This window comes from Schistocerca piceifrons, chromosome 4 (assembly GCF_021461385.2).
Source record: "Schistocerca piceifrons isolate TAMUIC-IGC-003096 chromosome 4, iqSchPice1.1, whole genome shotgun sequence".
Classification (NCBI taxonomy): Eukaryota; Metazoa; Arthropoda; class Insecta; order Orthoptera; family Acrididae; genus Schistocerca; species Schistocerca piceifrons.
In genome coordinates, this window is record NC_060141.1 from 618,041,285 (window position 1) to 618,067,722 (window position 26,438).

Below are 26,438 nucleotides of genomic sequence, written 5' to 3' on the forward strand. Positions count from 1 at the left end.
GGTTACTTCATCAGGAAACGGGGAAGGAGAGGGAAAGACGAAAGGATGTGGGTTTTAAGGGAGATGGTAAGGAGTCATTCCAATCCCAGGAGTGGGAAGACTTACGTTAGGGGGGAAAAAGGACAGGTGTACACTTGCACACACACACACACACACACACACACACACACACACACACACACACACACACACACATCCATCCGCATGCAAAGAGGTTGGGCAGAGGTGTCAGTCGAGGCAGAAGTACAGAGGCAAAGACGTTGTTGAGTGGCAGGTGAGGTATGAGGGGCGGCAACTTGAAATTATTGGAGGTTGAGGCGTGGTGGGTAATGGGGAAGAGAGAATATATTGAAGGGCAAGTTCCCATCTCCGGAGTTCTGATAGGTTTGTGTCAGTGGGAAGTATCCAGATAACCCGGACGGTGTAACACTGTGCCAAGATGTGCTGGCCGTGCACCAAGGCATGTTTAGCCACAGGGTGATCCTCATTACCAACAAACACTGTCTGCCTGTGTCCATTCATGCTAATGGACAGTTTGTTGCTGGTCATTCCCACATAGAAGGCTTCACAGTGTAGGCAAGTCAGTTGGTAAATCACATGTGGCTCAGCCTTTGATTGTGTACACCTTCCAGGTTACAGGACTGGAGTAGGTGGTGGTGAGAGGGTGCATGGGACAGTATTTACAGCAGGGGCGGTTACAAGGGTAGGAGCCAGAGGGTAGGGAAGGTGGTTTGGGGATTTCATAGGGATGAACCAAGAGGTTACGAAGGTTGTTAGGTGGACGGCGGAAAGACACTCTTGGTGGAGTGGGGAGGATTTAATGAAGGATGGATCTCATTTCAGGGCAGGATTTGAGGAAGTTGTATCCCTGCTGGAGAGCCACATTCAGAGTCTGATCCAGTCCTGGAAAGTATCCTGTCACAAGTGGGGCACTTTTGGGATTCTTCTGTGAGAGGTTCTGAGTTTGAGGGGATGAGGAAGTGGCTCTAGCTATTTGCTTCTGTACCAGGTCGGCAGGGTAGATGCGGTAAGCGAAAGCTGTTTTCAGGTTATTGGTGTAATAGTTCAGGGATTCAGGACTGGAGCAGATTCGTTTGCCACGAAGACCTAAGCTGTAGGGAAGGGACCCTTTGATATGGATTGGGTGGCAGCTGTCATAATGGAGGTACTGTTGCATGTTAGTGGGTTTGATGTGGACAGATGTGTGAAGCTGGCCATTGGACATCTGGAGGTCAGTGTCAAGGAAAGTGGCATGGGATTTGGAGTAGGGCCAGGTGAATCTGATGGAACCAAAGGAGTTGAGGTTGGAGAGGAAATTCTGGAGTTCTTCTTCACATTGAGTCCAGATCATGAAGATGTCATCAATAAATCTGTACCAAACTTTGGGTTGGCAGGCTTGGGTAACCAAGAAGGCTTCCTCTAAGCGACCCATAAATAGGTTGGCATACGAGGGGGCCATCCTGGTACCCATGACTGTTCCCTTTAATTGTTGGTATGTCTGGCCTTCAAAAGTGAAGAAAAATGGTTCAAATGGCTCTGAGCACTATGGGACTTAACTTCTGAGGCCATCAGTCCCCTAGAACTTAGAACTACTTAAACCTAACTAACCTAAGGACGTCACTCACATCCACGTCCGAGGCAGGATTCGAACCTGCGATTGTAGCGGTCGCGCAGTTCCAGACTGCAGCGCCTAGAACTGCTCGGCCACTTCGGCCAGCCAAAAGTGAAGAAGTTGTGGGTTAGGATGAAACTGGCTAAGGTAATGAGGAAAGAGGTTTTAGGTAGGGTAGCAGGTGATTGGCGTGAAAGGAAGTGCTCCATCGCAGCGAGGCCCTGGACGTGCGGGATATTTGTGTATAAGGAAGTGGCATCAGTGGTTACAACGATGGTTTCCGGGGGTAACAGATTGGGTAAGGATTCCAGGCATTCGAGAAAGTGGTTGGTGTCTTTGATGAAGGATGGGAGACTGCATATAATGGGTTGCAGGTGTTGATCTACGTAGGCAGAGAGACGTTCTGTGGGGGCTTGGTAACCAGCTACAATGGGGCGACCGAGATGTTTGGGTTTGTGAATTTTAGGAAGTAGGTAGAAGGTAGATTGCGGTGTGTTGGTGGGGTCAGGAGGTTGATGGAGTCAGGTGAAAGGTTTTGTAGGGGGCCTAAGGTTCTGAGAATTCCTTGGAGCTCCACCTGGACATCAGGAATGGGGTTACCTTGGCAAACTTTGTATGTAGTGTTGTCTGAAAGCTGATGCAGTCCCTCAGCCACATACTCCTGACAAAGAAGTACCACGGTTGTGGAACCCTTGTCAGCCAGAAGAATGACGATGGATCGGTCAGCCTTCAGATCACAGATAGCCTGGGCTTCAGCTGTGTGGATGTTGGGAGTAGGATTAAGAGTTTTCAAGAAAGATTGAGAGGCAAGGCTGGAATTGAGAAATTCCAGAAAGGTTTGAAGAGGGTGATTTTGAGGAAGAGGAGGTGGGTCCCGCTGTGATGGAGGATGGAACTGTTGCAGGCAGGGTTCAATTTGGATAGTTTCTTGGGGAGTTGGATCATTAGGAGTATGATTAGGATTATTTTTCTTCGTAAATCACGTGGGTGCTTTCACACATGGCTCTGCCTTTGATCGTGTACATCTTCCAGGTTACAGGACTGGAGTAGGTGGTGGTGGGAGAGTGCATGGGACAGGTTTCACACTGGGGGCAGTTACAAGGGTAGGAGCCAGAGGGTAGGGAAGGTGGTTTGGGGATTTCATAGGGATGAACCAAGAGGTTACAAAGGTTAGGTGGATGGTGGAAAGACACTCTTGGTGGAGTGGGGAGGATTACATGAAGGATGGATCTCATTTCAGGGCAGGATTTGAGGAAATCATATCCCTGCTGGAGAGCCACATTCAGAGTCTGATCCAGTCCCGGAAAGTATCCCGTCACAAGTGAGGCACTTTTGGGGTTCTTCTGTGAGAGGTTCTGGGTTTGAGCGGATGAGGAAGTGGCCCTAGCTATTTGCTTCTGTACCAGGTCGGGAGGGTATTTGCGGGATGTGAAAGCTATATTCAGGTTATTGGTGTTATGGTTCAGGGATTCAGGACTGGAACAAATTTGTTTCCCACAAAGACCTAAGCTGTTGAGTGTTACACCGTCCGGGTTATCTAGTTACTTCCCACTGACACCAACCTATCAGAACTCCGGAGATGGGATCTTGCCCAACAATATATTCTCTCATCCCATTACCCACCAGGCCTCAACCTGCGCTAATTTCAAGTTGCCGCCCCTCATACCTCACCGGTCATTCAACAACATCTTTGCCTCTGTACTTTGGCCCCAACTGACATCTCTGCCCAAACTCTTTGCCTTTACAAATGTCTGCTTGTGTCTGTGTATGTGCGGATGGATATGTGCGTGTGTGCGAGTGTATACCTGTCCTTTTTTCCCCCTAAGGTAAGTCTTTCCGCTCCCGGGATTGGAATGACTCCTTACCCTCTCACTTAAAACCCACATCCTTTCGTCTCTCCCTCTCCTGCCCTCTTTCCTGATGAAGCAACCATTGGTAAAGAAAGCTAGAATTTTGTGTGTGTGTTTGTGTTTGTTTGTGTGTCTATCGACCTGCCAGCGCTTTTGTTTGGTAAGTCTCATCATCTTTGTTTTTACATATATTTTTCCCACGTGAAATGTTTCCCTCATATATATACACACACACACACACATACACACACACACACACAAAAACAAAGATGAGGTGACTTACCGAACAAAAGCGCTGGCAGGTCGATAGACACACAAACAAACACAAACATACACACAAAATTCAAGCTTTCGCAACAAACTGTTGCCTCATCAGGAAAGAGGGAAGGAGAGGGGAAGACGAAAGGAAGTGGGTTTTAAGGGAGAGGGTAAGGAGTCATTCCAATCCCGGGAGCGGAAAGACTTACCTTAGGGGGAAAAAAGGACAGGTATACACTCGCACACACGCACATATCCATCCACACATACAGACACAAGCAGACATATTTAAAGACAAAGAGTTTGGGCAGAGATGTCAGTCGAGGCAGAAGTGTAGAGGCAAAGAAGTTGTTGAAAGACAGGTGAGGTATGAGTGGCGGCAACTTGAAATTAGCGGAGATTGAGGCCTGGCGGATGACGAGAAGAGAGGATATACTGAAGGGCAAGTTCCCATCTCCGGAGTTCGGATAGGTTGGTGTTGGTGGGAAGTATCCAGATAACCCGGACGGTGTAACACTGTGCCAAGATGTGCTGGCTGTGCACCAAGGCATGTTTAGCCACAGGGTGATCCTCATTACCAACAAACACTGTCTGCCTGTGTCCATTCATGCGAATGGACAGTTTGTTGCTGGTCATTCCCACATAGAATGCATCACAGTGTAGGCAGGTCAGTTGGTAAATCACGTGGGTGCTTTCACACGTGGCTCTGCCTCTGATCGTGTACACCTTCCGGGTTACAGGACTGGAGTAGGTGGTGGTGGGAGGGTGCATGGGACAGGTTTTGCATCGGGGGCGGTTACAAGGATAGGAGCCAGAGGGTAGGGAAGGTGGTCTGGGGATTTCATAGGGATGAACTAACAGGTTACGAAGGATGGTGGACGGCGGAAAGACACTCTTGGCGGAGTGGGGAGGATTTCATGAAGGATGGATCTCATTTCAGGGCAGGATTTGAGGAAGTCGTATCCCTGCTGGAGAGCCACATTCAGAGTCTGGTCCAGTCCCGGAAAGTATCCTGTCACAAGTGGGGCACTTTTGTGGTTCTTCTGTGGGGGATTCTGGGTTTGAGGGGACGAGGAAGTGGCTCTGGTTATTTGCTTCTGTACCAGGTCGGGAGGGTAGTTGCGGGATGCGAAAGCTGTTTTCAGGTTGTTGGTGTAATGATTCAGGGATTCCGGACTGGAGCAGATTCGTTTGCAACGAATACCTAGGCTGTAGGGAAGGGACCGTTTGATGTGGAATGGGTGGCAGCTGTCATAATGGAGGTACTGTTGCTTGTTGGTGGGTTTGATGTGGGCGGACATGTGAAGTTGGCCATTGGACAGGTGGAGGTCAACGTCAAGGAAAGTGGCATGGGATTTGGAGTAGGACCAGGTGAAACTGATGGAACCAAAGGAGTTGAGGTTGGAGAGGAAATTCTGGAGTTCTTCTTCACTGTGAGTGCAGATCATGAAGATGTCATCAATAAATCTGTACCAAACTTTGGGTTGGCAAACTTGGGTAACCAAGAAGGCTTCCTCTAAGCGACCCATGAATAGGTTGGCGTACGAGGGGGCCATCCTGGTGCCCATGGCTGTTCCCTTTAATTGTTGGTATGTCTGGCCCTCAAAAGTGAAGAAGTTGTGGGTCAGGATGAAGCTGGCTAAGGTGATGAGGAAAGAGGTTTTAGGTAGGGTGGCAGGTGATCGGCGTGAAAGGAAATGCTCCATCGCAGCGAGGCCCTGGACGTGCGGAATATTTGTGTATAAGGACGTGGCATCAATGGTTACAAGGATGGTTTCCGGGGGTAACAGATTGGGTAAGGATTCCAGGCGTTCAAGGAAGTGGTTGGTGTCCTTGATGAAGGATGGGAGACTGCATGTAATGGGTTGAAGGTGTTGATCTACGTAGGCAGAGATACGTTCTGTGGGGGCTTGGTAACCAGCTTCAATGGGGCGGCCGGGATGATTGGGTTTGTGGATTTTAGGAAGAAGGTAGAAGGTAGGGGTGCGGGGTGTCGGTGGGGTCAGGAGGTTGATGGAGTCAGGTGAAAGGTTTTGCAGGGGGCCTAAGGTTCTGAGGATTCCTTGAAGCTCCGCCTGGACATCGGGAATGGGGTTACCTTGGCAAACTTTGTATGTGGTGTTGTCTGAAAGCTGACGCAGTCCCTCAGCCACATACTCCCGACGATCAAGTACCGCGGTCGTGGAACCCTTGTCCGCCGGAAGAATGATGATGGATCGGTCAGCCTTCAGATCACGGATAGCCTGGGCTTCAGCAGTGTGATGTTGGGTGTAGGATTAAGGTTTTTTAAGAAGGATTGAGATGCAAGGCTGGAAGTCAGCAATTCCTGGAAGGTTTGGAGAGGGTGATTTTGAGGAAGAGGAGGTGGGTCCCACTGTGACGGAGGATGAAACTGTTCCAGGCAGGGTTCAATTTGGATGGTGTCTTGAGGAGTCGGATCATTAGGAGTAGGATTAGGGTCATTTTTCTTCGTGGCAAAGTGATACTTCCAGCAGAGAGTACAAGTGTAGGACAGTAAATCTTTGGCGAGGGCTGTTTGGTTGAATCTGGGAGTGGGGCTGAAGGTGAGGCCTTTGGATAGGACAGAGGTTTCGGATTGGGAGAGAGGTTTGGAGGAAAGGTTAACTACTGAATTAGGGTGTTGTGGTTCCAGATTGTGTTGATCGGAATTTTGAGGTTTTGGAGGGAGTGGAGCTGGAAGTGGGAGATTGAGTAGATGGGAGAGACTGGGTTTGTGTGCAATGAGAGGAGGTTGAGGTTTGCTGGAAAGGTTGTGAAGGGTGAGTGAGTTGCCTTTCCGGAGGTGGGAAACCAGGAGATTGGATAGTTTTTTGAGGTGGAGGGTGGCATGCTGTTCTAATTTACGGTTGGCCTGTCGGAGGATGCTCTGAACAGCCGGTGTGGATGTGGGAGAGGAAAGATTAAGGACTTTTATTAAGGATAGGAGTTGACAGGTGTGTTCATTGGCTGAGTTGATGTGTAGGTGAAGGATTAGGTGGGTGAGGGCAATGGATTGTTCAGTTTGGAACTGGTATAGGGACTGATGGAAGGAAGGGTTGCAGCCAGAGATGGGAACTTTGAGTGTGAGGCCTTTGGGGGTAATGCCAAATGTCAGACAAGCCTGAGAAAATAAAATATGCGAGCGTAATCTGGCTAGGGCGAAGGCATGTTTGCGGAGGGAATGAAAATAAAACATAATGGGGTCATTGTGGGGGTGTTGTGAGGTATTAGAAGGTGGAAAGTGTAACATGAGGTGAAATGAAAATAAAAATATATGGGGAGAGATAAAGGTGATCCGGAAAGAAACTGGAGATCTGGAATGAAAAAAGGCGAAAAGGTGTTGGTTACAGCTGGGCTATGTTGGACTTGGGTTGGTAGACAACGATGTGCATAAAGGTTAGGTGGTTGTGTTGCCGCCAAAACACGTTAAAGGACGGAGAAATTCGGGAAAATTTCGAAAAAACTGCGTGTAGTATATTAAAAGGAGTGGTATTGTGGTGGCAGATTATGAAAATGAGGCTAACAATTGTCTGACGAAGAAATAATGGCGTTAAAACCTGTGGGAAGCGGCTAAAAATGATCAGTGATGTGGGAAAAACGGAAATGGAAATAAAGCGAAAGTTATTAGAACTGGCCGAAATGGTTGTTTAAAAGGTGAAAGGAGCTGTTTGTGAACTAGAAACGGTGGATATTATAGCGGCGGTAGTGCTGAAAGCGATATATATATATATATATATATATATATATATATATATATATATATATATATATATATATATATATATATATATTGTTATGGTTTGGAAGTGGGTTACGTATTATTGAGTATATATATATAGGCGGGATAAAATAGTATAGCAGATTACGGTAAAAAGGAGAAGGTGAATACAAAGTGAAACTACTGGCAAAAACAGAAAGAGGAAAATAAGACGTCAGAAAAGATTTCGAAATGCAACAGTGACAATAACAAACGTAATTGTTGGATTCAAATTAATGATATCAATATAATGGAAGGAAACATTTGACGTGGGAAAAATTATATATAAAAACAAAGATGAGGTGACTTACCGAACAAAAGCGCTGGCAGGTCGATAGACACACAAACATACACACAAAATTCAAGCTTTCGCAACAAACTGTTGCCTCATCAGGAAAGAGGGAAGGAGAGGGGAAGACGAAAGGAAGTGGGTTTTAAGGGAGAGGGTAAGGAGTCATTCCAATCCTGGGAGCGGAAAGACTTACCTTAGGGGGAAAAATAGGACAGGTATACACTCGCACACACGCACATATCCAACCACACATACAGACACAAGCAGACATATTTAAAGACAAAGAGTTTGGGCAGAGATGTCAGTCGAGGAAGAAGTGTAGAGGCAAAGAAGTTGTTGAAAGACAGGTGAGGTATGAGTGGCGGCAACTTGAAATTAGCAGAGATTGAGGCCTGGCGGATGACGAGAAGAGAGGATATACTGAAGGGCAAGTTCCCATCTCCGGAGTTCGGATAGGTTGGTGTTGGTGGGAAGTATCCAGATAACCCGGACGGTGTAACACTGTGCCAAGATGTGCTGGCTGTGCACCAAGGCATGTTTAGCCACAGGGTGATCCTCATTACCAACAAACACTGTCTGCCTGTGTCCATTCATGCGAATGGACAGTTTGTTGCTGGTCATTCCCACATAGAATGCATCACAGTGTAGGCAGGTCAGTTGGTAAATCACGTGGGTGCTTTCACACGTGGCTCTGCCTCTGATCGTGTACACCTTCCGGGTTACAGGACTGGAGTAGGTGGTGGTGGGAGGGTGCATGGGACAGGTTTTGCATCGGGGGCGGTTACAAGGATAGGAGCCAGAGGGTAGGGAAGGTGGTCTGGGGATTTCATAGGGATGAACTAACAGGTTACGAAGGTTAGGTGGACGGCGGAAAGACACTCTTGGCGGAGTGGGGAGGATTTCATGAAGGATGGATCTCATTTCAGGGCAGGATTTGAGGAAGTCGTATCCCTGCTGGAGAGCCACATTCAGAGTCTGGTCCAGTCCCGGAAAGTATCCTGTCACAAATGGGGCACTTTTGTGGTTCTTCTGTGGGGGATTCTGGGTTTGAGGGGACGAGGAAGTGGCTCTGGTTATTTGCTTCTGTACCAGGTCGGGAGGGTAGTTGCGGGATGCGAAAGCTGTTTTCAGGTTGTTGGTGTAATGATTCAGGGATTCTGGACTGGAGCAGATTCGTTTGCCACGAAGACCTAGGCTGTAGGGAAGGGACCGTTTGATGTGGAATGGGTGGCAGCTGTCATAATGGAGGTACTGTTGCTTGTTGGTGGGTTTGATGTGGGCGGACGTGTGAAGTTGGCCATTGGACAGGTGGAGGTCAACGTCAAGGAAAGTGGCATGGGATTTGGAGTAGGACCAGGTGAAACTGATGGAACCAAAGGAGTTGAGGTTGGAGAGGAAATTCTGGAGTTCTTCTTCACTGTGAGTGCAGATCATGAAGATGTCATCAATAAATCTGTACCAAACTTTGGGTTGGCAGACTTGGGTAACCAAGAAGGCTTCCTCTAAGCGACCCATGAATAGGTTGGCGTACGAGGTGCCCATGGCTGTTCCCTTTAATTGTTGGTATGTCTGGCCCTCAAAAGTGAAGAAGTTGTGGGTCAGGATGAAGCTGGCTAAGGTGATGAGGAAAGAGGTTTTAGGTAGGGTGGCAGGTGATCGGCGTGAAAGGAAATGCTCCATCGCAGCGAGGCCCTGGACATGCGGAATATTTGTGTATAAGGACGTGGCATCAATGGTTACAAGGATGGTTTCCGGGGGTAACAGATTGGGTAAGGATTCCAGGCGTTCAAGGAAGTGGTTGGTGTCCTTGATGAAGGATGGGAGACTGCATGTAATGGGTTGAAGGTGTTGATCTACGTAGGCAGAGATACGTTCTGTGGGGGCTTGGTAACCAGCTTCAATGGGGCGGCCGGGATGATTGGGTTTGTGGATTTTAGGAAGAAGGTAGAAGGTAGGGGTGCGGGGTGTCGGTGGGGTCAGGAGGTTGATGGAGTTAGGTGAAAGGTTTTGCAGGGGGCCTAAGGTTCTGAGGATTCCTTGAAGCTCCGCCTGGACATCGGGAATGGGGTTACCTTGGCAAACTTTGTATGTGGTGTTGTCTGAAAGCTGACGCAGTCCCTCAGCCACATACTCCCGACGATCAAGTACCGCGGTCGTGGAACCCTTGTCCGCCGGAAGAATGATGATGGATCGGTCAGCCTTCAGATCACGGATAGCCTGGGCTTCAGCAGTGTGATGTTGGGTGTAGGATTAAGGTTTTTTAAGAAGGATTGAGATGCAAGGCTGGAAGTCAGCAATTCCTGGAAGGTTTGGAGAGGGTGATTTTGAGGAAGAGGAGGTGGGTCCCACTGTGACGGAGGATGGAACTGTTCCAGGCAGGGTTCAATTTGGATGGTGTCTTGAGGAGTCGGATCATTAGGAGTAGGATTAGGGTCATTTTTCTTCGTGGCAAAGTGATACTTCCAGCAGAGAGTACAAGTGTAGGACAGTAAATCTTTGGCGAGGGCTGTTTGGTTGAATCTGGGAGTGGGGCTGAAGGTGAGGCCTTTGGATAGGACAGAGGTTTCGGATTGGGAGAGAGGTTTGGAGGAAAGGTTAACTACTGAATTAGGGTGTTGTGGTTCCAGATTGTGTTGATCGGAATTTTGAGGTTTTGGAGGGAGTGGAGCTGGAAGTGGGAGATTGAGTAGATGGGAGAGACTGGGTTTGTGTGCAATGAGAGGAGGTTGAGGTTTGCTGGAAAGGTTGTGAAGGGTGAGTGAGTTGCCTTTCCGGAGGTGGGAAACCAGGATATTGGATAGTTTTTTGAGGTGGAGGGTGGCATGCTGTTCTAATTTACGGTTGGCCTGTCGGAGGATGCTCTGAACAGCCGGTGTGGATGTGGGAGAGGAAAGATTAAGGACTTTTATTAAGGATAGGAGTTGACAGGTGTGTTCATTGGCTGAGTTGATGTGTAGGTGAAGGATTAGGTGGGTGAGGGCAATGGATTGTTCAGTTTGGAACTGGTATAGGGACTGATGGAAGGAAGGGTTGCAGCCAGAGATGGGAACTTTGAGTGTGAGGCCTTTGGGGGTAATGCCAAATGTCAGACAAGCCTGAGAAAATAAAATATGCGAGCGTAATCTGGCTAGGGCGAAGGCAAGTTTGCGGAGGGAATGAAAATAAAACTTAATGGGGTCATTGTGGGGGTGTTGTGAGGTATTAGAAGGTGGAAAGTGTAACATGAGGTGAAATGAAAATAAAAATATATGGGGAGAGATAAAGGTGAACCGGAAAGAAACTGGAGATCTGGAATGAAAAAAGGCGAAAAGGTGTTGGTTACAGCTGGGCTATGTTGGACTTGGGTTGGTAGACAACGATGTGCATAAAGGTTAGGTGGTTGTGTTGCCGCCAAAACACGTTAAAGGACGGAGAAATTCGGGAAAATTTCGAAAAAACTGCGTGTAGTATATTAAAAGGAGTGGTGGCAGATTATGAAAATGAGGCTAACAATTGTCTGACGAAGAAATAATGGCGTTAAAACCTGTGGGAAGCGGCTAAAAATGATCAGTGATGTGGGAAAAACGGAAATGGAAATAAAGCGAAAGTTATTAGAACTGGCCGAAATGGTTGTTTAAAAGGTGAAAGGAGCTGTTTGTGAACTAGAAACGGTGGATATTATAGCGGCGGTAGTGCTGAAAGCGATATATATATATATATATATATATATATATATATATATATATATATATATATATATATATATATATATATATATATATATATATATAATATTATGGTTTGGAAGTGGGTTACGTATTATTGAGTATATATATGTAGGCGGGATAAAATAGTATAGCAGATTACGGTAAAAAGGAGAAGGTGAATACAAAGTGAAACTACTGGCAAAAACAGAAAGAGGAAAATAAGACGACAGAAAAGATTTCGAAATGCAACAGTGACAATAACAAACGTAATTGTTGGATTCAAATTAATGATATCAATATAATGGAAGGAAACATTTGACGTGGGAAAAATTATATATAAAAACAAAGATGAGGTGACTTACCGAACAATAGCGCTGGCAGGTCGATAGACACACAAACATACACACAAAATTCAAGCTTTTGCAACAAACTGTTGCCTCATCAGGAAAGAGGGAAGGAGAGGGGAAGACGAAAGGAAGTGGGTTTTAAGGGAGAGGGTAAGGAGTCATTCCAATCCTGGGAGCGGAAAGACTTACCTTAGGGGGAAAAATAGGACAGGTATACACTCGCACACACGCACATATCCAACCACACATACAGACACAAGCAGACATATTTAAAGACAAAGAGTTTGGGCAGAGATGTCAGTCGAGGCAGAAGTGTAGAGGCAAAGAAGTTGTTGAAAGACAGATGAGGTATGAGTGGCGGCAACTTGAAATTAGCGGAGATTGAGGCCTGGCGGATGACGAGAAGAGAGGATATACTGAAGGGCAAGTTCCCATCTCCGGAGTTCGGATAGGTTGGTGTTGGTGGGAAGTATCCAGATAACCCGGACGGTGTAACACTGTGCCAAGATGTGCTGGCTGTGCACCAAGGCATGTTTAGCCACAGGGTGATCCTCATTACCAACAAACACTGTCTGCCTGTGTCCATTCATGCGAATGGACAGTTTGTTGCTGGTCATTCCCACATAGAATGCATCACAGTGTAGGCAGGTCAGTTGGTAAATCACGTGGGTGCTTTCACACGTGGCTCTGCCTCTGATCGTGTACACCTTCCGGGTTACAGGACTGGAGTAGGTGGTGGTGGGAGGGTGCATGGGACAGGTTTTGCATCGGGGGCGGTTACAAGGATAGAAGCCAGAGGGTAGGGAAGGTGGTCTGGGGATTTCATAGGGATGAACTAACAGGTTACGAAGGTTAGGTGGACGGCGGAAAGACACTCTTGGCAGAGTGGGGAGGATTTCATGAAGGATGGATCTCATTTCAGGGCAGGATTTGAGGAAGTCGTATCCCTGCTGGAGAGCCACATTCAGAGTCTGGTCCAGTCCCGGAAAGTATCCTGTCACAAGTGGGGCACTTTTGTGGTTCTTCTGTGGGGGATTCTGGGTTTGAGGGGACGAGGAAGTGGCTCTGGTTATTTGCTTCTGTACCAGGTCGGGAGGGTAGTTGCGGGATGCGAAAGCTGTTTTCAGGTTGTTGGTGTAATGATTCAGGGATTCCGGACTGGAGCAGATTCGTTTGCCACGAATACCTAGGCTGTAGGGAAGGGACCGTTTGATGTGGAATGGGTGGCAGCTGTCATAATGGAGGTACTGTTGCTTGTTGGTGGGTTTGATGTGGGCGGACATGTGAAGTTAGCCATTGGACAGGTGGAGGTCAACGTCAAGGAAAGTGGCATGGGATTTGGAGTAGGACCAGGTGAAACTGATGGAACCAAAGGAGTTGAGGTTGGAGAGGAAATTCTGGAGTTCTTCTTCACTGTGAGTGCGGATCATGAAGATGTCATCAATAAATCTGTACCAAACTTTGGGTTGGCAGACTTGGGTAACCAAGAAGGCTTCCTCTAAGCGACCCATGAATAGGTTGGCATACGAGGGGGTCATCCTGGTACCCATGGCTGTTCCCTTTAATTGTTGGTATGTCTGGCCCTCAAAAGTGAAGAAGTTGTGGGTCAGGATGAAGCTGGCTAAGGTGATGAGGAAAGAGGTTTTAGGTAGGGTGGCAGGTGATCGGCGTGAAAGGAAATGCTCCATCGCAGCGAGGCCCTGGACGTGCGGAATATTTGTGTATAAGGACGTGGCATCAATGGTTACAAGGATGGTTTCTGGGGGTAACAGATTGGGTAAGGATTCCAGGCGTTCAAGGAAGTGGTTGGTGTCCTTGATGAAGGATGGGAGACTGCATGTAATGGGTTGAAGGTGTTGATCTACGTAGGCAGAGATACGTTCTGTGGGGGCTTGGTAACCAGCTTCAATGGGGCGGCCGGGATGATTGGGTTTGTGGATTTTAGGAAGAAGGTAGAAGGTAGGGGTGCGGGGTGTCGGTGGGGTCAGGAGGTTGATGGAGTTAGGTGAAAGGTTTTGCAGGGGGCCTAAGGTTCTGAGGATTCCTTGAAGCTCCGCCTGGACATCGGGAATGGGGTTACCTTGGCAAACTTTGTATGTGGTGTTGTCTGAAAGCTGACGCAGTCCCTCAGCCACATACTCCCGACGATCAAGTACCGCGGTCGTGGAACCCTTGTCCGCCGGAAGAATGATGATGGATCGGTCTGCCTTCAGATCACGGATAGCCTGGGCTTCAGCAGTGTGATGTTGGGTGTAGGATTAAGGTTTTTTAAGAAGGATTGAGATGCAAGGCTGGAAGTCAGCAATTCCTGGAAGGTTTGGAGAGGGTGATTTTGAGGAAGAGGAGGTGGGTCCCACTGTGACGGAGGATGGAACTGTTCCAGGCAGGGTTCAATTTGGATGGTGTCTTGAGGAGTTGGATCATTAGGAGTAGGATTAGGGTCATTTTTCTTCGTGGCAAAGTGATACTTCCAGCAGAGAGTACGAGTGTAGGACAGTAAATCTTTGACGAGGGCTGTTTGGTTGAATCTGGGAGTGGGGCTGAAGGTGAGGCCTTTGGATCGGACAGAGGTTTCGGATTGGGAGAGAGGTTTGGGGGAAAGGTTAACTACTGAATTAGGGTGTTGTGGTTCCAGATTGTGTTGATCGGAATTTTGAGGTTTTGGAGGGAGTGGAGCTGGAAGTGGGAGATTGAGTAGATGGGAGAGACTGGGTTTGTGTGCAATGAGAGGAGGTTGAGGTTTGCTGGAAAGGTTGTGAAGGGTGAGTGAGTTGCCTTTCCGGAGGTGGGAAACCAGGATATTGGATAGTTTTTTGAGGTGGAGGGTGGCATGCTGTTCTAATTTACGGTTGGCCTGTCGGAGGATGCTCTGAACAGCCGGTGTGGATGTGGGAGAGGAAAGATTAAGGACTTTTATTAAGGATAGGAGTTGACGGGTGTGTTCATTGGCTGAGTTGATGTGTAGGTGAAGGATTAGGTGGGTGAGGGCAATGGATTGTTCAGTTTGGAATTGGTATAGGGACTGATGGAAGGAAGGGTTGCAGCCAGAGATGGGAACTTTGAGTGTGAGGCCTTTGGGGGTAATGCCAAATGTCAGACAAGCCTGAGAAAATAAAATATGCGAGCGTAATCTGGCTAGGGCGAAGGCATGTTTGCGGAGGGAATGTAAATAAAACTTAATGGGGTCATTGTGGGGGTGTTGTGAGGTATTAGAAGGTGGAAAGTGTAACATGAGGTGAAATGAAAATAAAAATATATGGGGAGAGATAAAGGTGAACCGGAAAGAAACTGGAGATCTGGAATGAAAAAAGGCGAAAAGGTGTTGGTTACAGCTGGGCTGTGTTGGACTTGGGTTGGTAGACAACGATGTGCATAAAGGTTAGGTGGTTGTGTTGCCGCCAAAACACGTTAAAGGACGGAGAAATTCGGGAAAATTTCGAAAAAACTGCGTGTAGTATATTAAAAGGAGTGGTATTGTGGTGGCAGATTATGAAAATGAGGCTAACAATTGTCTGACGAAGAAATAATGGCGTTTTTTTTTATCGCTTTCAGCACTACCGCCGCTATAATATCCACCGTTTCTAGTTCACAAACAGCTCCTTTCACCTTTTAAACAACCATTTCGGCCAGTTCTAGTAACTTTCGCTTTATTTCCATTTCCGTTTTTCCCACATCACTGATCATTTTTAGCCGCTTCCCACAGGTTTTAACGCTATTATTTCTTCGTCAGACAATTGTTAGCCTCATTTTCATAATCTGCCACCACAATACCACTCCTTTTAATATACTACACGCAGTTTTTTCGAAATTTTCCCGAATTTCTCCGTCCTTTAACGTGTTTTGGCGGCAACACAACCACCTAACCTTTATGCACATCGTTGTCTACCAACCCAAGTCCAACATAGCCCAGCTGTAACCAACACCTTTTCGCCTTTTTTCATTCCAGATCTCCAGTTTCTTTCCGGTTCACCTTTATCTCTCCCCATATATTTTTATTTTCATTTCACCTCATGTTACACTTTCCACCTTCTAATACCTCACAACACCCCCACAATGACCCCATTAAGTTTTATTTACATTCCCTCCGCAAACATGCCTTCGCCCTAGCCAGATTACGCTCGCATATTTTATTTTCTCAGGCTTGTCTGACATTTGGCATTACCCCCAAAGGCCTCACACTCAAAGTTCCCATCTCTGGCTGCAACCCTTCCTTCCATCAGTCCCTATACCAGTTCCAAACTGAACAATCCATTGCCCTCACCCACCTAATCCTTCACCTACACATCAACTCAGCCAATGAACACACCCGTCAACTCCTATCCTTAATAAAAGTCCTTAATCTTTCCTCTCCCACATCCACACCAGCTGTTCAGAGCATCCTCCGACAGGCCAACCGTAAATTAGAACAGCATGCCACCCTCCACCTCAAAAAACTATCCAATCTCCTGGTTTCCCACCTCCGGAAAGGCAACTCACTCACCCTTCACAACCTTTCCAGCAAACCTCAACCTCCTCTCATTGCACACAAACCCAGTCTCTCCCATCTACTCAATCTCCCACTTCCAGCTCCACTCCCTCCAAAACCTCAAAATTCCGATCAACACAATCTGGAACCACAACACCCTAATTCAGTAGTTAACCTTTCCTCCAAACCTCTCTCCCAATTCGAAACCTCTGTCCTATCCAAAGGCCTCACCTTCAGCCCCACTCCCAGATTCAACCAAACAGCCCTCGTCAAAGATTTACTGTCCTACACTCGTACTCTCTGCTGGAAGTATCACTTTGCCACGAAGAAAAATGATCCTAATCCTACTCCTAATGATCCGACTCCTCAAGACACCATCCAAATTGAACCCTGCCTGGAACAGTTCCGTCCTCCGTCACAGCGGGACCCACCTCCTCTTCCTCAAAATCACACTCTCCAAACCTTCCAGGAATTTCTGACTTCCAGCCTTGCATCTCAATCCTTCTTAAAAAACCTTAATCCTACACCCAACATCACCACTGCTGAAGCCCAGGCTATCCGTGATCTGAAGGCTGACCGATCAATCGTCATTCTTCCGGCGGACAGGGGTTCCACGACCGTGGTACTTGATCGTCGGGAGTATGTGGCTGAGGGACTGCGTCAGCTTTCAGACAACACCACATACAAAGTTTGCCAAGGTAACCCCATTCCCGATGTCCAGGCGGAGCTTCAAGGAATCCTCAGAACCTTAGGCCCCCTGCAAAACCTTTCACCTAACTCCATCAACCTCCTGACCCCACCGACACCCCGCACCCCTACCTTCTACCTTCTTCCTAAAATCCACAAACCCAATCATCCCGGCCGCCCCATTGAAGCTGGTTACCAAGCCCCCACAGAACGTATCTCTGCCTACGTAGATCAACACCTTCAACCCATTACATGCAGTCTCCCATCCTTCATCAAGGACACCAACCACTTCCTTGAACGCCTGGAATCCTTACCCAATCTGTTACCCCCGGAAACCATCCTTGTAACCATTGATGCCACGTCCTTATACACAAATATTCCGCATGTCCAGGGCCTCGCTGCGATGGAGCATTTCCTTTCACGCCGATCACCTGCCACCCTACCTAAAACCTCTTTCCTCATCACCTTAGCCAGCTTCATCCTGACCCACAACTTCTTCACTTTTGAGGGCCAGACATACCAACAATTAAAGGGAACAGCCATGGGCACCAGGATGACCCCCTCGTATGCCAACCTATTCATGGGTCGCTTAGAGGAAGCCTTCTTGGTTACCCAAGTCTGCCAACCCAAAGTTTGGTACAGATTTATTGATGACATCTTCATGATCTGCACTCACAGTGAAGAAGAACTCCAGAATTTCCTCTCCAACCTCAACTCCTTTGGTTCCATCAGTTTCTCCTGGTCCTACTCCAAATCCCATGCCACTTTCCTTGACGTTGACCTCCACCTGTCCAATGGCCAACTTCACACGTCCGCCCACATCAAACCCACCAACAAGCAACAGTACCTCCATTATGACAGCTGCCACCCATTCCACATCAAACGGTCCCTTCCCTACAGCCTAGGTATTCGTGGCAAACGAATCTGCTCCAGTCCGGAATCCCTGAATCATTACACCAACAACCTGAAAACAGCTCTCGCATCCCGCAACTACCCTCCCGACCTGGTACAGAAGCAAATAACCAGAGCCACTTCCTCGTCCCCTCAAACCCAGAATCCCCCACAGAAGAACCACAAAAGTGCCCCACTTGTGACAGGATACTTTCCGGGACTGGACCAGACTCTGAATGTGGCTCCCCAGCAGGGATACGACTTCCTCAAATCCTGCCCTGAAATGAGATCCATCCTTCATGAAATCCTCCCCACTCCGCCAAGAGTGTATTTCCGCCGTCCACCTAACCTTCGTAACCTGTTAGTTCATCCCTATGAAATCCCCAGACCACCTTCCCTACCCTCTGGCTCCTATCCTTGTAACCGCCCCCGATGCAAAACCTGTCCCATGCACCCTCCCACCACCACCTTCTCCAGTCCTGTAACCCGGAAGGTGTACACGATCAGAGGCAGAGCCACGTGTGAAAGCACCCACGTGATTTACCAACTGACCTGCCTACACTGTGATGCATTCTATGTGGGAATGACCAGCAACAAACTGTCCATTCGCATGAATGGACACAGGCAGACAGTGTTTGTTGGTAATGAGGATCACCCTGTGGCTAAACATGCCTTGGTGCACAGCCAGCACATCTTGGCACAGTGTTACACCGTCCGGGTTATCTGGATACTTCCCACCAACACCAACCTATCCGAACTCCGGAGATGGGAACTTGCCCTTCAGTATATCCTCTCTTCTCGTCATCCGCCAGGCCTCAATCTCCGCTAATTTCAAGTTGCCACCACTCATACCTCACCTGTCTTTCAACAACTTCTTTGCCTCTACACTTCTGCCTCGACTGACATCTCTGCCCAAACTCTTTGTCTTTAAATATGTCTGCTTGTGTCTGTATGTGTGGATGGATATGTGCGTGTGTGCGAGTGTATACCTGTCCTATTTTTCCCCCTAAGGTAAGTCTTTCCGCTCCCGGGATTGGAATGACTCCTTACCCTCTCCCTTAAAACCCACTTCCTTTCGTCTTCCCCTCTCCTTCCCTCTTTCCTGATGAGGCAACAGTTTGTTGCGAAAGCTTGAATTTTGTGTGTATGTTTGTGTTTGTTTGTGTGTCTATCGACCTGCCAGCGCTTTTGTTCGGTAAGTCACCTCATCTTTGTTTTTTATATATATATATATATATATATATATATATATATATATATATATATATATATATATAAAAAGAAAGATGATGAAACTTACCAAACAAATGCGCTGGCAGGTCGATAGACACACAAACAAACACAAACATACACACAAAATTCTAGCTTTCGCAACCAATGGTTGCCTCGTCAGGAAAGAGGGAAGGAGAAGGAAAGACAAAAGGATATGGGTTTTAAGGGAGAGGGTAAGGAGTCATTCCAATCCCGGGAGCGGAAAGACTTACCTTAGGGGGAAGAAAGGACAGGTATACACTCGCACACACACACATATCCATCCACACATACTCTTTGCCTTTACAAATGTCTGCTTGTGTCTGTGTATGTGTGGATGGATATGTGTGTGTGTGCGAGTGTATACCTGTCCTTTTTTCCCCCTAAGGTAAGTCTTTCCGCTCCCGGGATTGGAATGACTCCTTACCCTCTCCCTTAAAACCCATATCCTTTTGTCTTTCCTTCTCCTTCCCTCTTTCCTGACGAGGCAACCATTGGTTGCGAAAGCTAGAATTTTGTGTGTATGTTTGTGTTTGTTTGTGTGTCTATCGACCTGCCAGCGCTTTTGTTTGGTAAGTTTCATCATCTTTCTTTTTAGATATATTTTCCCACGTGGAATGTTTCCCTCTATTATATATATATATATATATATATATATATATATATATATATATATATATATATATATATATATATATATAAAAATATCTGTGTGTGTGTGTGTGTGACAATTTTCATTAGAAAATGAATATATTGAGAAGCAGTAGTAAATATTTCCAGTTCTTTGACAGCCCTGTGCATGGCATTCTTGAATTCATAGGAGTAATGATTAATGATTTGTAGTACAAGGTTTTGGACTCTGAAACATTAGTTTGGATGATGATTTACCCTGAAAAATATTCCCATATGACATTAAAAAGTAGATGAATAAGCATTTTTGATGTTTATGTTACTTATGTTAGACAATATCATCATTGAAAATAAAAATTTGTTTAGCTGCTGCAGTACTCTTTATTTGACTAATTTTGTTTGTACACAATTTGTAGTGATGCTTCTTCTTTTCAATCATAGAAGTAATTATCTATTTATTTTCTTCAAATGTGTGACAAAACATGCATGAGATCAACTCTTCCACTTGATTTTTTCCACCCTGTACTGTCCACTGCACTCATAATATTTGCACTGAAAATAACCTCTATTACATGTAATGAAATTATGCCAGGTCTAACTATAAACAAAACAATAAAGCAAATAATGCTTGACATCTCATATCTCATCCTTCATTTATGTGTATCATCACCTAGGCCGTATATTTCTCCAAGGTTTGGTACTTTTCAAAGCACTGACCCAGATGGAGTCCTGATTTTCTGGAACTTGCTGCTGTAGTAAACAGTTTCCATTCTACTTCCTTTTGCCTTACTGCTACGGGAAACATCACAGTCCTTACCGTTATTCTTTCCATGGGAATAAATGTAGTATTGGCTTTTTTGACAGTCTCTCCTCATCAGCAGAAGTACATGGTCCTCCCCTCTTTCTTCCATTTGTGTACCATACATTTCCAACCAGAGCTTTTAGATATGCCACTCTGTATTTCTTGTGGCTTAACTTGGGTTACTGGTTGTAAGTAGTGTCCAGATTGTACAGAATGAAGCTGTTAACTATTGCTACTTCCAGCAGCCAGAAAAACATATTCCACCACCAGTTTTTAAATTTCCTGGTGAGGCTATAGGATGCGCAATACCAGTTGGATATCCACTCCACCCGTCTTTTTATTGTGGTCGCAAATGACTTTGGGTTTAAGGAATTCGTCCAACAATAGCCGTCTTTTTATTATGGTCACAAATGACTTTGGGTTTAAGGAATTCATCCAACAATAGCTCTTATGCATTCAACAAATGCATTTCCTGATTGTTATATCACTTGCAGACATATGTCAGAACACTCCAGTACAAGAAATAAAGCAGAGCCCCAATATACAGTTATGGCGAATTGAAGTTAGTGTTGGGTGATGCCCAAAATGCGAGTCTATTGTGATATTTACATAGTCAGGGTTGCTCCACTGGGCAAGTGCTAAGGGTTAAAATTATAACATTGCACATATATTTATTTCATGCAAAAATTAGTATCACAAGGCTTTGGATGTAAAATATACTTACTCTTAAGTTACACAAGGACATTTAATGACGAAAGATCTAGTTTCACCACATTTGAGGTTTAATTTTATACAGCACCATGATTCAGTTCTGAGCCAGGTGGACATTCAGCTGCAAGCCATTTCTTGAGACCGCTCTTAAATTTTTTGTCCTCTAACTTTTTGAGCTTGCTGGGTATAGAGTTATAGTACATGGTTCCTTTGAACTGGTTCCATTAGTATGAGTCTCCTGAAATCCAAGTGAAATTCATGCGTAGGTACTCCTCATACCATACCCATGAAATTCCACATTTCTGCTAGTAATTTTTCAATTCTGTATTACTTTTTTAATTGCTTGGAACATATACATTGCTTACACTTTCATAATATTAAAATTTATAACTGGCTCCTTACATGAGGTTTTTCCTTTTGATCCTAGCGACTATCCTCAATGCTTTCCTCTGTGGCACAAATCCTCTGTTCATGTGTTTATATGTTCCTCTCCACAGCACAACACCATACAATAGAAAAGAGTACAGATGTAAGTCCCAGCTGGCTGTAAAAGATCACAGACTAGGCACATAAAATTATTCTTCTTAAAAGTGACTATTAAATTCCAAGCACTTTTGGTAAGAGGAAACATAATTTTTTAGCCTCTTAGAGCAGAATTTTACCAGATGACACATATTGGGAGGTTCAGATCAGGATTTTGATTTCAGTACTTCTAAGTAAATTCAGGCACTTTGGGTTTGTTTATTTCAGTGGGTCTAAGCTCTCAAATAAAATCAGTTTGAGAAACAAAGACTGCATTTTATTGGCAGAACATTTAGAAGATGCAACAGGTCTTCTAAAGAGACTGCCTACACTGTGCATGTCTGTCCTCTGCAAGAGTATTTTTTGTGTATTATGTGATCCTTACCACATAGCACTGATGGAGGACATGATGGAGGACATCAAAAAGTCCAAAGAGGGCAGTTCGTTTTGTAGTGTCACAAAATAGGGGAGAATGTGTCATATATATGATAAGTGATTTGGAATGGCAATCATTGAAAGAAAGACTTTTTCATTGTGGTGGGATTTTTTCATGAAATGTCAATCATGAACTATCTCCTCTGAATATGAAAATATATTATTGTCCCAAACCTATGTAGTGAGAAGTGATTATTCTAATAAAACAACAGAAATCAGAGCTTGTACAGAAAGATTTAAGTGTTCATTTTTCCCATGTGCTATTAGAGAGTGGAACAGTAGAGAAATAGCATGAAGGTGGTTCGAAGAACCCTCTGCCAGGTACTAAAATGTGAATTGTAGAGTATCATGTGGATGTAGATGTAAATCTGTCTGCAAATTGTGTAAACATTGTTCTGATTATTCTTGTGTTTTAACTGTTTGTGTATCATATTCTCTAAGGTGGAATTTGGGGACCAGTCGAGCATTTGCATAAATGAGTATGAGAAATAACCAAACCACCACACTCATGCACACTGGTGAACCAGTCCATGTCATTAATCCATTATGAGGGTTCAATATAGGTCTGGCTCACCTCATTCTCTAGCAAGTTAGCAAGCTTGCGTTACATTATTTGATTAGGTCAACAGTAGGCTGATTCATTTCTTTAAAAACTGATTAATGTAGAACATTCTTCAATATTTTAACATTGAATCACTGTTTCATCACTGTGATTATATAACACTTAACGATTAAGATTTTTATTCCTTTGTACATGTATATATGCTTTTCATTTCAGTAGCTTTTGTTGTTTAAGTTTTAAATTCTGTTGCTTTTTCTGGGAAGGATTTGAGTATTCACAATTGTAATGTAACAATTGTAATGTAATATTAATTAGAACTGGATGTTATCAATAAGAATGCAATCTCAGTGATTGTTTTAATTATGTGACAGACAAGAAAAACAAATGTATTTAGCAGCCTTAACTGTTCTGAACCAGATGCAAATGGAATTACACAAGCAGAATCTGATAATAGCTTTGACGATTTGGACATACGCTGTATTTCAAATGGCTTCAAAGAATCGCATTTGAATGGTAATAGAATAACCGCACAGGTATGGAAAAGATTTGTCTGATGTGTTTTTTAGTGTTAAGCCATGAGTGTAAGATTCTGTGGTAAGTTAAGCCTGTGTAAAAATTTATGGGAATGACATCATATGACAACTGTTTATGATATTTTGGCTGTTATTAGCCAGTTAGTTGGTTAGCCTATAGATATACAGCTGTACATTAACCATTTTCAGGTGTGACTATGTGTATTCACATTATTGTGGCCAACTATCAAAAATGTGAATATCCACCTTCTGCAGCACAGACGACTGTGAAACATGCAGGAAGAGAGTCAGTGAGGTTCTGAAAAGTACCGACAGCGATATGGAGCCATTCAAACTCCAGTATTGTGGCCAGCTGCACTAGGTTTCTCATTTAAGGATCTGTGGTGTGAACCGCCTGATTGAGATGGCCCCACAGATTCTCAATTGGGTTAATGGGTTAAACTCTGGGGAGTTTGGTGGCCAGGGGAGTATGGTAAATTCATCATGGTGCTCTTAGAACCACACATGTACACTTTGAAGCTACGGTGTCACAAATATAGTCATTTCGGAAATGCTTCCACCCTTGGCCTGAAAGCCAATGATTGTGCCCTTTTGGACATTATAAAAATCACTACATTTAGTCATTATGACAACAACTTAACTGTTTTCCTCATACCTGCAACACGCTTTTTATGCTATCCACTGCTAGTGCTGCCACCTGCTGTCTGTTAGTGGTTATTCTGTGTTGACATTGGACATTGATGGTGGTCACATTAATCTCACTGGACCATGTATGTGTTACACATAATACACTAATGTTTGAGAAAACTGCGACATTCAGAAGAAATAATTCATTTGAAAGTTTAACGGGATACCAGGAGTTATTAACTAAGATTGTGAACGTATGTTTACCCATGGACCCACAAAGACTTTCTCTGGCCTTAGCGGAAATGTCAGTGTTATGCTAAGGTTAGTGAAGACTAAATAAAGTGAAAACATAAAAGCAAGTGTTAATATGACATGTTAATATCAGAAGGCATACCATCAGCATGTGAGTGAGTTAAAATGGCACAAAATAATCAGCATTTGGGGAAGTAGATTTATCATACCATGAGATACCAGCTCGTATAAGTCATGCTGCTTTGATAGTGATCCATGTGGTGAGCCAATCAACAGAAGAGGGCCACACAAAGCAACAACTAAGTGTGGGTGACTCAGTGTTATCATAGTGGGTGTGACTACTGTCTTGTACATCTTAATATTTTCATGGTGCAATGATTTTCCGTAAAATTTCGGGAGCGCAGCAGCAGAAATTTTACTTCTTCTTCTTTTGATATTTTGTCTGTAAACCATCCAGCTATCTTCAGAGGGAGCCAGCTCACTAGATGGCTGGACAATATACTGCCAAAATATCAGAAGGAGAAGAAGAAGTGAAATTTCTGCGGCTGCATGCCATAAATTTTATGGAACAATTGCTATCTTGTCCACAAGGCTGTGGACCTTACATTATATGTATATGTGTTGATTTGACATTGGAAGAATTGCAGTGGTTGTGAACTTATCACTGTCAATGATATAATGTCGTCTCTTGCATTGTGGAATGGTGATTTCATGCCATTACATATCAGCTTCTTTTCTCCAGAAACAACCCAACTGCTGGCATGCTGAGCTGCAGAACATAATATTTTCTAGGAGTGCTACTTCAGCTTCTACAGTGATGACCAAATATGTATTAGATACTAATTTTGTGATGTGGTGATCACAATCTAGTAGCCTGCATTGTGGAGCAGTATGGTAGTATCATGGGCATTCTGAGCAGGAGCTATTATATGAAGACAGTGGTAAACCTTAGGTATTGCCCATGCTTTGGGCAACTGTGTATGCCCCATTTCAGTAGGACGTTGCCTCAGCCCATGTGGTGTAACGTACTACCGTTCTTTGAGGAACAACTAGTATCACCATTTCCCTGGCCAGCCAGCCGTTGCCCTTTTGTTATAGTCCATATCTTTGACAAATCCAATCACAATATTCATAAAAGTTTCTCTCTAGATTTGCCTATACATTGTACAATAATATTTATATTATCTACAAAAAAAATTGTCATCTTTTCAAAATATAATGTAAGGTTATTAACATATAGTACACTAATGTGAATAAATCCTGAGCTTCGTAAGTTTTGTGGTATTGACTATTATTCGCATATACAAGGCAAAGTGTTGGATCAATGATGAGCACACTTGTTTTAGTGGTTCATTTGGTAATATTTTACATCGTTAGTTCATGACACTAACAACGAATTTTGTTATCAAAATACTGTGACAGTCAGTCATTGCACCAGACTGTTTCCCATACAACTTTTCAAGCAATTGCAGTATAAATAAATAAAGCCATGTCCATACCAGCTGCACCAACCTGTGCCACATTGCGCAAAATCGAGGAAAGAGATTCAGTGCAGTTTGGCATCTCAAATGTGGATGTGAAATCGTGGTGCTGTGTGCATCAAAGAACTAGTTCTGTGCAATGCCAGTATATAAAAGGAAATGGTTTGTTCATGCGTGTTCTGTTTGTATGATATTTGTCATTATCCATTCTTATTGATGCACACACTGGAACATTGCTGCACACCTACGAACACTGTTTCATGCTTGCAGTTGTGTTCTGGTCTGTGTCATTCTGTGCCGCGTGTCTGTGTGGTACAGATAGTCCAGTGCGGGCACAGTTTAATGAACAACAGATATTAATTTGTTTCTGTTCTTGGCGATAAATATATAATGTCACTGTCATTATTGAGGCACAGGCTACAGCAACATCAATATTTACTAGTTTTATGTGCAGAAAAATGTAATGAAGACTGCCTTGCAACACAAATGTACAGTGTGTCTCACAGCCTTCTTGTCTATATGTGTCAGCTTTCAGATTAATATTGTCGCAGAAGAAGCCAAGTAGCGGAGTCACCGTAGTGTAGTTGTTGTGATACTAGATTGTTGCATTGAGGGTTGTGAGTTCAAAATTCACCTGGACTGAAACATTTTAATTTGTGTCTTTGGTTCGCGTACATTCTAGAAGTATTCACAGATGGCAAGAATCATTGTAGTGGAATGTTCTGTAGCTGTATATATACTGTATGTGTTCTGGCCGGAGGCAGTTCGCTCCATGCTCTTGTATGTG

The 26,438-nt window shown here is 44.7% G+C and overlaps 1 protein-coding gene across 4 annotated transcripts in view; it reads left to right on the plus strand.

The window, feature by feature from the left end:
* Window positions 1-26,438, plus strand: part of LOC124795373 — a 112,840-nt gene that overhangs the window by 43,250 nt on the left and 43,152 nt on the right. For 2 of the 4 annotated variants that reach the window (XM_047259379.1, XM_047259380.1), the window contains exon 3: window positions 23,130-23,291. The exons of 1 other annotated variant lie outside the window; for it this stretch is intronic. In XM_047259379.1, the coding sequence (XP_047115335.1) occupies window positions 23,130-23,291 (162 nt within the window). The remainder of the gene's footprint in view (window positions 1-23,129; window positions 23,292-26,438) is intronic. One more of the 4 variants, XR_007016684.1, reaches the window with a different exon arrangement.